The 13,027-nt window shown below is 39.6% G+C and overlaps 1 protein-coding gene across 1 annotated transcript in view; it reads left to right on the top strand.

Annotated features, from left to right (window-relative positions):
- Positions 1-12,435, top strand: part of samd10b (sterile alpha motif domain containing 10b) — a 254,590-nt gene extending 242,155 nt beyond the window's left edge. Inside the window, exons 4-5 of the mRNA XM_039734849.1 lie at positions 1,675-1,815; positions 11,509-12,435. Of these exons, the coding sequence (XP_039590783.1) occupies positions 1,675-1,815; positions 11,509-11,531 (164 nt within the window). The 3' untranslated portion in view covers positions 11,532-12,435. The remainder of the gene's footprint in view (positions 1-1,674; positions 1,816-11,508) is intronic.
- The last annotated feature ends 592 nt before the right edge of the window (positions 12,436-13,027 follow it).

Raw genomic sequence — 13,027 nt, 5'->3', positions numbered from 1 at the left:
ATTTACAGGATAACTTTGATATTTTTCAAGTCAAAGTTATTTGTTCAAAAACTTGGGATGCATTTGCCACACTAAACTGTTCTCTGAAGTTAAGAGTATACATTTTAAAGAATATTTTCCCCACATCCCCATTAGGCTATTTTGCTAATGTGGGCAAGATTTTTTTTTAATTTATAGAAAATGCTCAAGTTTATAACACAGTTTCACACAGCAAATGCAGACATATCATGTTTGTGAAGAAATGAACTTCAACTTGAGAAATACTAAACTTACCATTCAAGTGTGATCTCTTCACCTTCTGACAGAGAGGTGCCAGGACAACAATCTCTCCCTTAATATCAGCAAAACCAAGGGGGCTAGTCAGAGACATCAAGATGAAGAAGACAGACCACACTATCATTTATATTTTAAATGAGAAGCTGTTAAGGTTTTCATTTCTGTAGATAACTGAGGAAAGCCTGGATGTCTTCATCTACAGCATGCTCACTGAGGTTTCAAGATGCATAGTGGAGTCCATACTCATAGCCTGCATAGGCTGGCAAAAGCACCGGCTCTGTGGAGGGCATAAAGCACTGCGGAGGCAGAGAATATTACTGGTACATATAAAATACGTACTGCCTTAGAAAGCAAACTGTATTATTAAAGGTCTTGGCCTTCCTGCACAGTCACCTGTCTTCCCCCTCTATTCATCTATTCTCTTAGTATTTAAACTATAAGATTCAGGGACAGTTTTTATCCAGAGGTCATAAAGTTACTCAGCAGCCAATAACACTGACAATTGTATGCATCAATTCATCAATCTATCCATTTTTTAAATCTGCTTATCCAGAGCAGGGCAGTAGAAGAAGTGGCTTATCCCAGCAAACATCAGGCACAAGGCAGGAAAGCACCCCAGATAGAAGACCTGCACACACACTCACAAATACACACATCGGGGCCAATTTAGCATTGACAATCCATTTAACATGTTTCTTTTATATGTCTTCATGTCTTATATGTTGTACTTACTGTATGGTGCTGTATTCATTGTGTTTTGTTTATGTTGTAATACAGTCACTAGTGTTTAGAAGATGTTAGTTAGAATTTCTTTTTACTATGTACATGTCATAATAATATATTTGAACATAAATGGTATGAAAATATGTAGTACCAAATTTCTTTGAGTCCAGTAGAGTGCCTTTCTCTTGCTAGCTCAACATTTGATATTTTAGCTTGTCACAGTGTTCCTCAGTAGCTGGCTTTATATGTGGAAAACTTTTGTCATTTGCTTTATTCTCCCAGTATTTTCTTTCGTCCCAAAATTCCAGTTGCAACAGTTCTTGTTATTTATTTCCCTCAAGAGATTTAATAACTATTAGATCCTCGTCTCTTCCTTTTTCTTTTACGGAAATGAGATCATACCATTGTTTTCTAAGCTTAAGGACCCTTTACGTGGATGCAAAAACTATAAACATAAACATCCATCCATCCATCCATTATCCAACCCGCTATATCCAATCTACAGGGTCACAGGGGTCTGCTGGAGCCAATCCCAGCCAACACAGGGCACAAGGCAGGAAGCAATCCCTGGGCGGGACGCCAGCCCACCGCAGTAAACATAAACAGTACTACCAAAATTAGACAGCTTGCAGATTGTATTTGGTTTGTCAACAATTTTTTGGTGTCTTTCTCTAGGACGTGCCCTGCTGAGACTAAATGGAGAGAAGCTTGAACGAATGGGAATCGTACAGGAATCCTTACGGCAGGAGGTTCTACAGCAAGTGCTGCAACTGCAGGTTCGGGAAGAAGTGCGAAATCTTCAGCTCCTCAGCCAAGGTAAGGAAGCACTTGACTTTGAATGATACTGAATGGTATAAAGTTTTCCGAAGACTTTTGTGTATGAAGTAAAATGGAGAGTACAGTTCATTAAGATTACGACACTCATGGCCTTATTAACAGTGGAGACATAACTGTTCCTGGAGAAACAGTCTTATTACTTGTAACTTTTTGTGTGGAATAAAAAAACAACCCATAAATATGGTTACAAAAACACACATGAGCAATAGAGATGGAAATTGTAATTCAATTGAATTTAAATGTTGACACTGAAAGTAGCAAACCATCAGAGCAAGAATCTCCAATTCCCCTTAGTGAAAGCAGGAAGTCGACTGTCCTCTTGTCCACTGTCAGTCCCACCAGGTGGCTCGCCTCTGAAAACATCTGCTAAGAAGACTGAAGCAGTCAGTGTGAGCAGCACAAGTCCAGCCAGTATCTGATGCCTGTTTTATAACTTTGTCCATTGCTACATTTTAACATTTCGTTCAGCTACTAAGCTCCAAATAATGTGTTTTTTAGTAATGAATCTGGGGTTTTGGCTTCCTGAGATTTAGATTGTTTCATGTTTAAAAACGTTTTTCTTGTTATTTGTGATTTGTACCATTAGTGTAGTGATGTCATTTTGTGTTTTGATTTCTGTATGGGTGTTTTCATTTTGTGACTATCTTCGCACCACTGCAGCCTTGTTGTTTATGGTTGCTATGCCCATTGCCAGTCATGTGACATGAAGGTCACATGTCATTTTTTTTTACATCTTCAACTCTCATCCTGCTTATTGTTGTAAAGTTCCAGCACAGACTGGCCTGTTATGATCTGATGGAGACTGGAGAGAAGTAAATGGAAGGCTGCAACCAGGAAATGAATTACAAAGAGTATGGCAAGAAATAAACGCTACTTAAAGGCAGAGGATGGATACTGAATAAAAAGAAACAGATAATGGCATAAATCAACTTCATAAGTCAAAGAATGTTGCCAAAATGTCCTAACACAACCTTGGTTTAAGTTCCTCTAAGTAGCTTGGATAAACAAATTGATTTTAAAGTGAGTTCAATACACACATGCCAGATGTTGTGTGTCGCAATCTTATAAAGGTTTGGTGACAAAGTACAATATGTGACTGGCAGCTTGCATAGAAATACTAAACATTATGGCCATGTCCATGAAAGGAAAGCTCAAAATGGTAGCAAGCATGAACAATTAGAGTCATAAGATGGTACTGAAATGATGCTGTCAGCGTATCAATGAAAATGATTAACAACTACAAGCATAAAATATAAAACAGTTCAGACATGAAATGAACTAAAAACAAGATCCCAGAAAATCAGATTCATCACATGGCAGTGGACCCCAGCTAATCTGTTCATTTGTTCTTGGATACAATTTATATTGTGCTTCTCATTTCACATATAGTCTTCAACTTCAAGTAGATTGCAAGAAATACAAACATACACATTTATATACTGTACAGTACTTACATAAAAATAGTATAGTAAGCACAAATCAAAGGACATTATTGGCTGTTGATTATTTTCCTCATGCTACTTGAGCTATAAGTACATTTAAAATGTAGCCCTCCTTTTGAACCCAGCCCTGGCACCCAAATGCAAACCTTTCTGTGTCCCAACAGAAGCAGGACTAAGGACCAAGTTAAAAAGCAGTGAGCATAAACACTCGTAGTTCCTGGTCAGTGTTTACTTTTCTGTGACACCTTTGAATGTACAGGTTGGATTTTAATATTAGCAGGCATCGACTTGTGCTCCTCCATTTTAGGTTTATATGGAAACCTCAAGGGTGAGGAGCAGCAGCAGTAAAGTATTTATTTAAGACCCTAACATAAGGTAGTTTTCCAGAGGCACTGCACTAGCATGCCTTACCTGATGCAGTACAAATGGTGTTCTTCATGCTTTAACTCTGATTTGAATTTTTAAATGACACATTGTGACCAGGCCACCAGTAAGACATTAACTTGTCCACACTGGGGCAATGTGAAAATATGACCCTATGAAGGTTCTTTAAAATGTTCATGTTTTGTCATATAAATAAATAAAATTTACAAAATACTTATTGGTATTTGCAATTTAATAAAGCAAGCCCACTTGACCTTACTAAAGGGACTCCAGAGTGGAAGGGAGACGTTAGTATTATTAATAAAATTCCAAGTGGCAGACCTTTATTGTATTGTAATGCTAATTGTAGTATTCATTGCTGGTGCTTGAAAAGTTTTTTATTTAAAGCAAATATATATAGTCTATAGTTGTAGGTACATATTGTATGCGTTTTGTGTTTTCATTGATTGTGATTGTGTGGTTTATTTAATGGAAGCGCCATTTATTAAGATAAAGTTAACTGAGTGAACCACACAAACAGACTACAACCACAAAGAAAAAGCTGAAGTGCCATTAGATAAGCAGGAAATGCAGAGGAAGAGCAGTAACACATACTTCTAGGGCAGAACAATTATTTTGATTTATTTGTAGCATTAATGTAGATTTAGCATGGTGTAATTTATGAGAAAGTATGAATGTACATGTATGTGCTTTTAGAGTGAATATCCTCAATTCTCAGATTAGAAGGTTAAGTAACCCAGATATCCTTACGCTCCCAGTTTAGATTTTTTGATCTTGGCTATACAGTATTTCTTTTCAGTAAGATACCTTCTATCAGTTTGTTTCATGGAGAGTTATTACAGTTCTGTTTTACTATAACTGTCTTTGTAGAGTCTGCACATTCTCCCTGTGTCTGTGTGGGTCTTTACTCCCTGACCTCAAAGATATGTGTCTAGAGATGTGTGCATGAATGTGGCCTGTGATGGACTGGCTCACCATCTGAGGTTGGCACTGGCCTTGTGTCTAACGTTGTTGGGATAGGCACCACATTCAGTTGATTAATTGCTCTGGAAAAGGCCAACAGAAGCGTTACAGCGCCAAAATTAAAATTCGTACCCTCCGCCCTTAACCACAGCTGCTCTCCCCCTTTCCAACTCCACCGCTGCTGCACATGCAGACTGTACTGCTTACTGGCCTTTTCTAGCATTGAGGAAATGAGGAGACACTCGTGCAGATGTGCAAAGGTTGAAAATCTGGCTGCAGTAAGAGCAAGCCTACTGAAGGAGACAATACTGCAGGGCTGCTATGCAGAAGACACTTTTGCTGAAGTTTGCTTGACATGAAACTCTACACATGGCTTCTCTCTCTGAGACTTGCTGTATTTTTTAACAGTGCACCTTTCTCGCAACAAGCCGCATATCTTTAGCAAGTTAAAGGACTCTGCTGGTCCTCCCAGCTCACCAGAGCCATTCAAGGAGTGGGTGACAGTTTTACTACTGGTTTCCTTCTATAAAGATGTTTCTGTTAAGTTAACTTGTGTTCCAAACTAGCCAGAGTGTGTATAACTTGGTCGGTCCAGTGTTGTTTCCTGCCTTGTGCACAATGCTGCAGGATAAATGGTGAAGTCTGTTGACCCCGGACTAAACTGGATTAAAAAGAGTTTGAGTTGTTGATTTGCCATACCTTAGGAGTGTTATAATTGGGCTTTTGTGTAATGAATGAAGTATCGGATGTCAAGGCCTCCATGAGCTTTGTCGTTTGATACAGAGGTTATTTTTCTCTTTGCAACTGAGAATGGCTTAAACTTCTCAATTGATTTGCCAGTATGTGTCATGAGAGTTATTGGCATAATACGAGTAGAAGACCCTTATTTTGTTCACAATTCCAGTTCAGCATACAGCCAATCGATTCAATTCTGTACATTAGATTAGCTTGTGAAAAAAGTGCATTGGAAACTTAAAAGCTAACAACTCCAACTCTTCTAAATCAGGTAACAAGGGGAAAGGACATTGTTGCTGGTAGATTTTTTTTATTGAGCCTGTTGTTACATCCTTTTTATGGCAGTTTTTATGGGGACAACCCTCCATTGAACTTTAAATAAATGAAGTGACTAAACGCCTATTAAAAGCATCATCAAACCACGCACTTTTGCTATAAAATCTCCAAACTCCCATTTCTCAAGCTCAAGGTAAACTCAGTTAGACCCCATCACATCTACAAGAACTAAAGACCTAATAGTAGGCTCACACACAACAATGGGTGGCTCATGGAAGGTTGGAGTCAACATATGTAAATGTCAACAACAAAGTGGAAAAATACAAAAAGATACCCCACATTGGTTGGCTACTAAAATATGTCAACCTCATGATACTTTCATGGCACAATGGGACATTTGAAACTGTGCTGAGGAATTGTAATGAACTGTGCAGACTGTTGGCCCCTACCTATGTAATCTGACATCTTTTGAGGCAACGACACTCAGCTACACTCTTTAAACAAGCAGCATGCTATCTGACTTGCAGTTGTGTCGTGTAACACCAGTGTAGCAACTTCAGAGTCTTTGTTTGCAGTGGTGGTCTGGGCCCAATTTTTGTATTTTCTGTAATGATGTACAGTGACTGTGCCAGTCTGATGGAAATGGAAAGTCTTCTCAAAGCATCTGCAGACAGCCACACTACTTACACACCTTATAACTTTCAATGGGAACTGACTCTGCGATCTTTACCAATAAACTACTACTTTTTATTTGGATGTTTATGAATGACTGTGAAAGAGTGTGAGATAAAGACTAAGGGGACCATTTTAAATTTACCATGTATCACAAACACAGTTCCAATCGTTTAGGTACTAAATAAGATTCAGTCTCGACAAAGGGAAAGAAGAATGACATCAATAAAAGGCAAGGGAAGACAATCTTAAAATTAAATGCTGAATCATTAGAGTAATGTGAATTTCATATTGGCCATCACATTTACTGTGACTTTTAAAATTACATAAGGTCCATAATTGTAGTAGAGCTGCGCAGTGTCAAAGGGGTTAGTGTTGCTGCCTCAATGCTCCATTGTCTGCCATTCACTTTCAGTTTTCCCTTTGTCTGCCTGGGTGTTTCTTCAGCTACTTGGGTCTTCCTCCCATATTCCAAAGACTCGACGAGCAGAGGTGACTACATGGGGACCTAATCCAGGTATTTAAAATCCTCAATGGCACTGATAAAGCAGATCCCGTGGAATTCTTTCAGCTGAAGAGTGAATCACGTACTGGAGGAGATACAGCAGTGGAAACTGAGGGGAAGTACATTTAGAACTGAAGCCAGGAAGCATTTCTTCAATGCAAGGGGTTATGGGAATCTGAAACAAACTGTAGAGACATTTACTTGAAGCAGAAAACTGGAGAACCTTTAAGAAAAATCTGGATGAGATATTGGGACAGCTTAGTTACTAGCTAAACAAGCGGGCTTCATAGACTGAATGGTCTCATCTCCTTTGCCAATTTTTCTTTATGTTCTGATGTTCTTAATGTTCCAGAGTCCTGGATTTTAGGCTTGCTGTTGATTTCAAATTGCTCCTGTGTGAGCAGGAATATGAGCATGTGTGGATGTGTGCCCTGTGATGGACTGGCACCCGGTCCAGGGTTGGTGCCTGCCTTGTGGCTCACGCTGTTAGAATGACCTGCAGACCACTCTAACCCGAATTCTGTTATCAGCTCAGATCAAATGATGTGCTCTGTCAATGATTCAATATTGTATCTTTCTGTTTTACTAAGCGTCCATAACTGCATTTTATCTCATTACTTGTTAAAAAGGGTGATCTATATTTAGACCTCATTTCTCAAAAAATCCAAAATTGTTTCATGGAAAGTCAGTATCAGTGGTGTCATTCATTACTACAGTTAACTCAGCAATGTGCTCTTCTACTTAAAGCCCAGACCTTTTTTCTTTAATCTCTTTCTCTTGAAGCCAGAATACCCTGTTCATATTCCGACACTGTAAATTATTTATGATTCCACTCACTGTGAAAGGAAGCCTAGTAATGAAGGGGCATTTTGTTCTTGTCATTCATTCTCTTGCATCGCCTTTGCTGCTCTGAGGGTCCTTTGTACTGCCACACATTTTTAGAAATGTCATCATTCTCGGCAGCCTTTTCTTTTTTCATTTTTGACTCCCACATGGTGCACGCAAGAAAAGTCTCATCACATGGGGAAGATCCGGCAACAGCTCATCCATTTTTCATTCTAACCAGTTACTTAGTTAGAATTCACAGCTTGCTGTTAATGGCGTGTCATTGAATGGACTCGCCTGACTCTGTTGTGCCATTTGGCCTCGCTCATTAGAACTGTGATTTTTTAATTTGTTCCGTTGTCAGCTGGGTATGTCTTGGTTATAATGTTAATGAACTTCATATTGTCAAGATTTTTTGGGTGAATCATTGAGATTATTCTGACTTCCTCTGTGTTTAGTGTAATGTGTGTGTGTGTGTATAACAGAGTATAAATTTTGTAAGGTTTAATAATTTACTATTGATACATTATAATTTTAATGCAGTAATGCAGTACACAAATATAAATTGAGTTGAATCCTGCTGCATCAAACATTCCCATCAGTGTGGATTTTTTTTGGGGGTATCTAAAAATATTCGGTGGACTGATATGGATTAGCCATATCCATTAGTTTTTTCTCTTAGTTTTGAGTAAAAAATATTCTATGATGAACATGCCTTGTTAGTAATGGGCAGTTCAAGGATAAGTAAACAGTAGAGAAATTGAATCAAACAAGTGACCAAAAATGTAATAAGAAAGTGTTAGGTGATGATCTGCTGTTCAAGTGTTAAAAGCTATGTCAGCATAAGGCCTGTTACTGAAATATGAAGAGGCATAAAAGCCACATTATTGTTAACTTGTGAAATTGCAAATATATAAAGTTCAGTCAAAATGTGAGCTTGAATTTAGTTGGTATAAACGTCTGTCAGACCAGGGCTGACCACACCGATGCAATATGGAGAGAAATCCTTCTGTCAAATGGACCCGCATAAAAAGGCTGCTCTCTGACATTTTTGCTGGCCTGAAATTTAATTATTGTAACCATGCTTTCAATGTTGCCAGTTTTATAATTTCCTGTTTGTTACCAAGCTCTCAACTTCCCGTTACATAAGGTCTGTGGTGACAGATGCCGTAGCAGGTTGTGGCTCAACTGTCCATGGGTAAGGGGGATTTCTAGTTTTCTGTCACATTCTCCCTAAATATATCAGAACCTTGCACACTGCGTTGGCATTGAACTGCTGAACGTCTCCAAGGTCGTTTTTACGATTTTCATTGTGAATTCCAATGAAGCCAATGCCTTGCTGGGTCTTCACTCTGAGAGCCCACCTTATACTGACATACCATGAGACATGAAGGTTCAGTGTTCCCGTACTTTCAAATTAGCGCTGTCATGGTTTAAAACTTGTTAGGGACCGCCGTTGCCTTTCAAGATGTAGTTTGCATTACATGTGAAGCAGCTACAAGTCAACTTTTCAGTAACAGAATTATTGTGTTCCCTTGAAAAGTGGCACAAAGGAGCTTTTGTCACCCCAGCATAAGGTGTCTGCACTTCAAGGGCTTTCTCCTCCCTAAACTGAAACAGAGGTTTTATCAACACTGACATTAGCAACAAACAAACGTTTTACTGTTTTCAGAACAAAATGCTCCTTCTGCACCCCAAAACCATGTCTTCATGGCATCTTTAAATGACCTGACATAAAAACACATACTGTATAGTAGCGATCCTTGAGGGAACCACACAAGACACCAGGTAAGCATTAGGCAGATGCCAGTGCACCCAACTTAAGTAATGCAACGCAGTCCCTATCGTGCATCCTCCTCTCATCAGCCCAATGTGAAGGTCCCAGGCACACCATAAATACAAGAAAATCACAAGCGCCTACTGCCTCGCTCGCTGCTCTAGCTGGTACCGTTATTGTCCCCGTTTCTCGCTGGTCTGCCTCCGCTGTTCTCCTGAATCTCCTGTGGTACTCCTTCTGTTTTTGTACCCCCGGCTCTGCCCCTCTGCTTTGCCAATTATGTTGCTCAAACTTAGCCAGACTGAAGTTCCGGATGCTTCTTTTCTACTGCAACTGTGGGTACATGGGGTGGAGAAGCCCACTCAGCGTTACATTATATTTTTACTAGTAAGAATTGATTTTGACACCTGCAGAGTTTGTTCAGTTTTGTTTTTCAAAGATATTCATTCTAATATTTTCAGATATTTTACCACTCTCTGTAATTTTCAACAAGCAGCAAGCACCATTTTGAGGCCATGGATGAAGCTTGGCGCTGGGCAACATGGCAAACACCAGTGTGGCGCACGACTTATGAACAACTGCAGTTTAAGAGAAGGTGGTGCACACAGCTAAGTGTCCAAACAATAAGACTCGCCTTTTAGAATGACTTGCGAGCAAAAACAAAAAACAAAGCAAAGGACTGTGAAAGTTCTTCAGGAGAGAGAGACTGAGGCAGGGGGGCTTAATGCCTCTGTGCACACCGACTTTTACAGATCAAGGTGTGTTTGTTTCTTTCACTTCATCATGCATGCAGTATGTGCTCTGGTGCTGTCAGTTATCTTCATTTATATATTTCATTGACTATGTACAGGTTTAGTTTGTCTGCGAGTAGATGTATATTTAAATAAATTATACATCTCAAAAACTACTTGTACAAACCTTAGGTCAAATCCGTAGGCCTGGTCCTATTACTACTAAACAGAGCAGACTGCAGAAATCCCATTTCAATTAAAGAATTTCTATGGCAGTTATGATTGCACTTAGGTCAAACTGTTTTCAAAAGATATGGAACTGAGTATTGGACCAAACTGGACAAAAAGCAATAGGCCTGGAGCCGTTGGAAAGGCAAACGTGATGCAACTTGTTTGAAGAAGACGGGTCGGTTTTATCAGTGGTTATTGTTGCACTTGGGTTTCCATAGACATGCATACAGAAGCCATGCTAGTCATCATTTCTCCAAATTTTGAACATCGTAGAATCAGAATCAGAAGGAAAACCGCACTGGTTTTTGTACTTTAGCCAAATTTGTGCCCCTGACCCTTGTATTGTGATGCTTAGCCTCTATTGGTTATGCTGTCAAAAGCCATTTAAATATTGAGTTATGAGCTGTAATATCATATCATATGCTCCATTACAACCAACTGCTTTTGTCGACTGCTGTGAGTAAATGTGTGTGTGTGTGTGTGTGTGTGTGTGTGTGTGAGGGTGCTGGCCTGCACTGTCAGACCACATTACCCCCACATTGCAGTGATAGGCTCCATGACCAGAATTTTGAATTAAGTGGGTTCCACAAATAGATAGGTATGCTGAAAAATTGAAAGGTGACACAGTCATGCTGTGGTGGTTAGTGCTGCCACCGCTGCTTTTGTGGATTACATTCTCTATGCCCGTGAGGGTTTGCTCCCACATGCCAGCGTTGTGCAGGTAAGATCAGCTGCCAGGCTCAGGCTGGTCCTCCATTAGTGGAGACACTCTATGATGAAAGAGCAGCTCATCCAGGGAGGGTTCCTGGCTTGCATCCAGAGCTCTTTCTAATGCCATAATGGGCTAAGTGGGTTAGTAAAATCCTGACATTCGCATTACTCAACCAGCACACCAAGTTAAAATCTTCTTCTTATAAGGTACATATAGCACCTGCCGTTCCAAAGACACATGGAATACATGCAGATATCATATTGATCAACTGTGAGAGCTGCGCTTCATTGAACTCAGTCATACAGCTAAATAAGATGCTTGGGTATACTCTGTGGGTGTATAAGGTGTTCTTCTCTAAAGTGCCCCCAATCCGTTTTCCATTTCTTAAATTACTTATTCTCATCTCTCTTTCTTTTCAGCCTCCTATGGAAATCTCTCGTAGCACATCCATTCACTTGACAGCTCTCCTCACCTCAGCTGATCCGGGACGCCTCTGGGAGGGATGACAGACTTCAGATACGAAAACTGAGAATCATGCCCTGCATTGAAAAGAAGCCCTTGGCCATTGAGGACAAGATCGGAATGAAATAAACTTTGAAAATACCTGCTAATAGAGCTGCACCACTACACGCATACATACACGGGACACAAGAGACTGTTTGCATCGCCGTAGAACAGTCAAACATGTAGCCGAGCGTATCATCGCCTCACCACACTTTAGGACTCCATGCTGATGTTGTACCAGAGTCTTAACAGTCTGAAAACAAAGAAGCCGTCAGAGCGGTGACATTGCATTCTAGTAATGAGGTTGCCTATCCAGCCACATGTAGTTCTTCTGCTTTTCTATTTACTGAGACGTCTTGATCTGTAATAAACCCAGGAGACTGTAACTGATGCTAATATCTTAGGGTTAAATAAAAAAAAAAGAAATATCCTAAACTGGAGAAAGACGAAGAAAATACTCCTGATATATTTTCCATCTCAGGTTATTATTTCTGAATATTTTGTCATATTGACATTGATTTTTGGAGACACTGAAATGTTTTTTACTGCATGGAATCTTACATTGTCCAGGCACTGATCTGATTTCTGTATACTCTTTTTGATTTGATTGTCTGAAGTACTTTGGCAATTCATCTGCATTCTGCCATTGTGCGCTTGCTTCTTTTTTTCCCTTTCTTTTATTTTGCAGTTTTTCATTTCTCACAAAATGAAAAAGTATGAAGAGTTGAAATGTTTTTTAAATGCATATGTAAATGAAAGCAGGTTGATATGGAATAATTGTACTCCGTCGTGCCGTATTCCCTGGTCCTTGTAAATATAATAAACGTCTTCCATTAATCCAGCAGGAATACATCTCTAGTTTCTTGGCTGTTGCGTGACTTTTTAATAAAAGTAGCTCAACATACAAATAGTCATCCATCTGTCCATCCATTATTAAATGCACTTGGTTTAGGGCTGCAGTTTAGGGTCCCAGACAGAGGGAGCCGATCTTTTCTTATTTTTCAGATAGTGATGGATTTGCTTTCATCTCACATCCTCTTACAGCAGTGTTTGGAGTTTATCAGATGGGATTCGACTATCCAGTGAAAGAATCGCTCTGATTTCCTCAGTGAAACTTGCCAAACTGGAAGGATGCTAATACGGCCTCCATAACTCCATAATGGGAACTCTTACATTACCTAAAGCTAGAAAAAAAACGCATTTTTAAATGCTGACCTCCTTTAGAGTTAATCCTAAAATAAGTGTGCCAGTCCCCTGCCAACATCTCCACTAAACTCCCGTTGTTTGCAGGCTTATAGGGTCATTTTATGCTATTCTAATCAATTTAAGGCCTTGCCACTTTCCAGCTACCGTACCTTGAGACTTCTGTCCGCCTGACCTAAAATATCTCACCAGTTTCAACACTTGCTGCCCTTAAAATAAACTGGCCATAGG

This window comes from Polypterus senegalus, chromosome 14 (genome assembly GCF_016835505.1).
Source record: "Polypterus senegalus isolate Bchr_013 chromosome 14, ASM1683550v1, whole genome shotgun sequence".
Taxonomy (NCBI): Eukaryota; Metazoa; Chordata; class Cladistia; order Polypteriformes; family Polypteridae; genus Polypterus; species Polypterus senegalus.
This window is presented reverse-complemented; position numbering and strand designations above follow the sequence as displayed.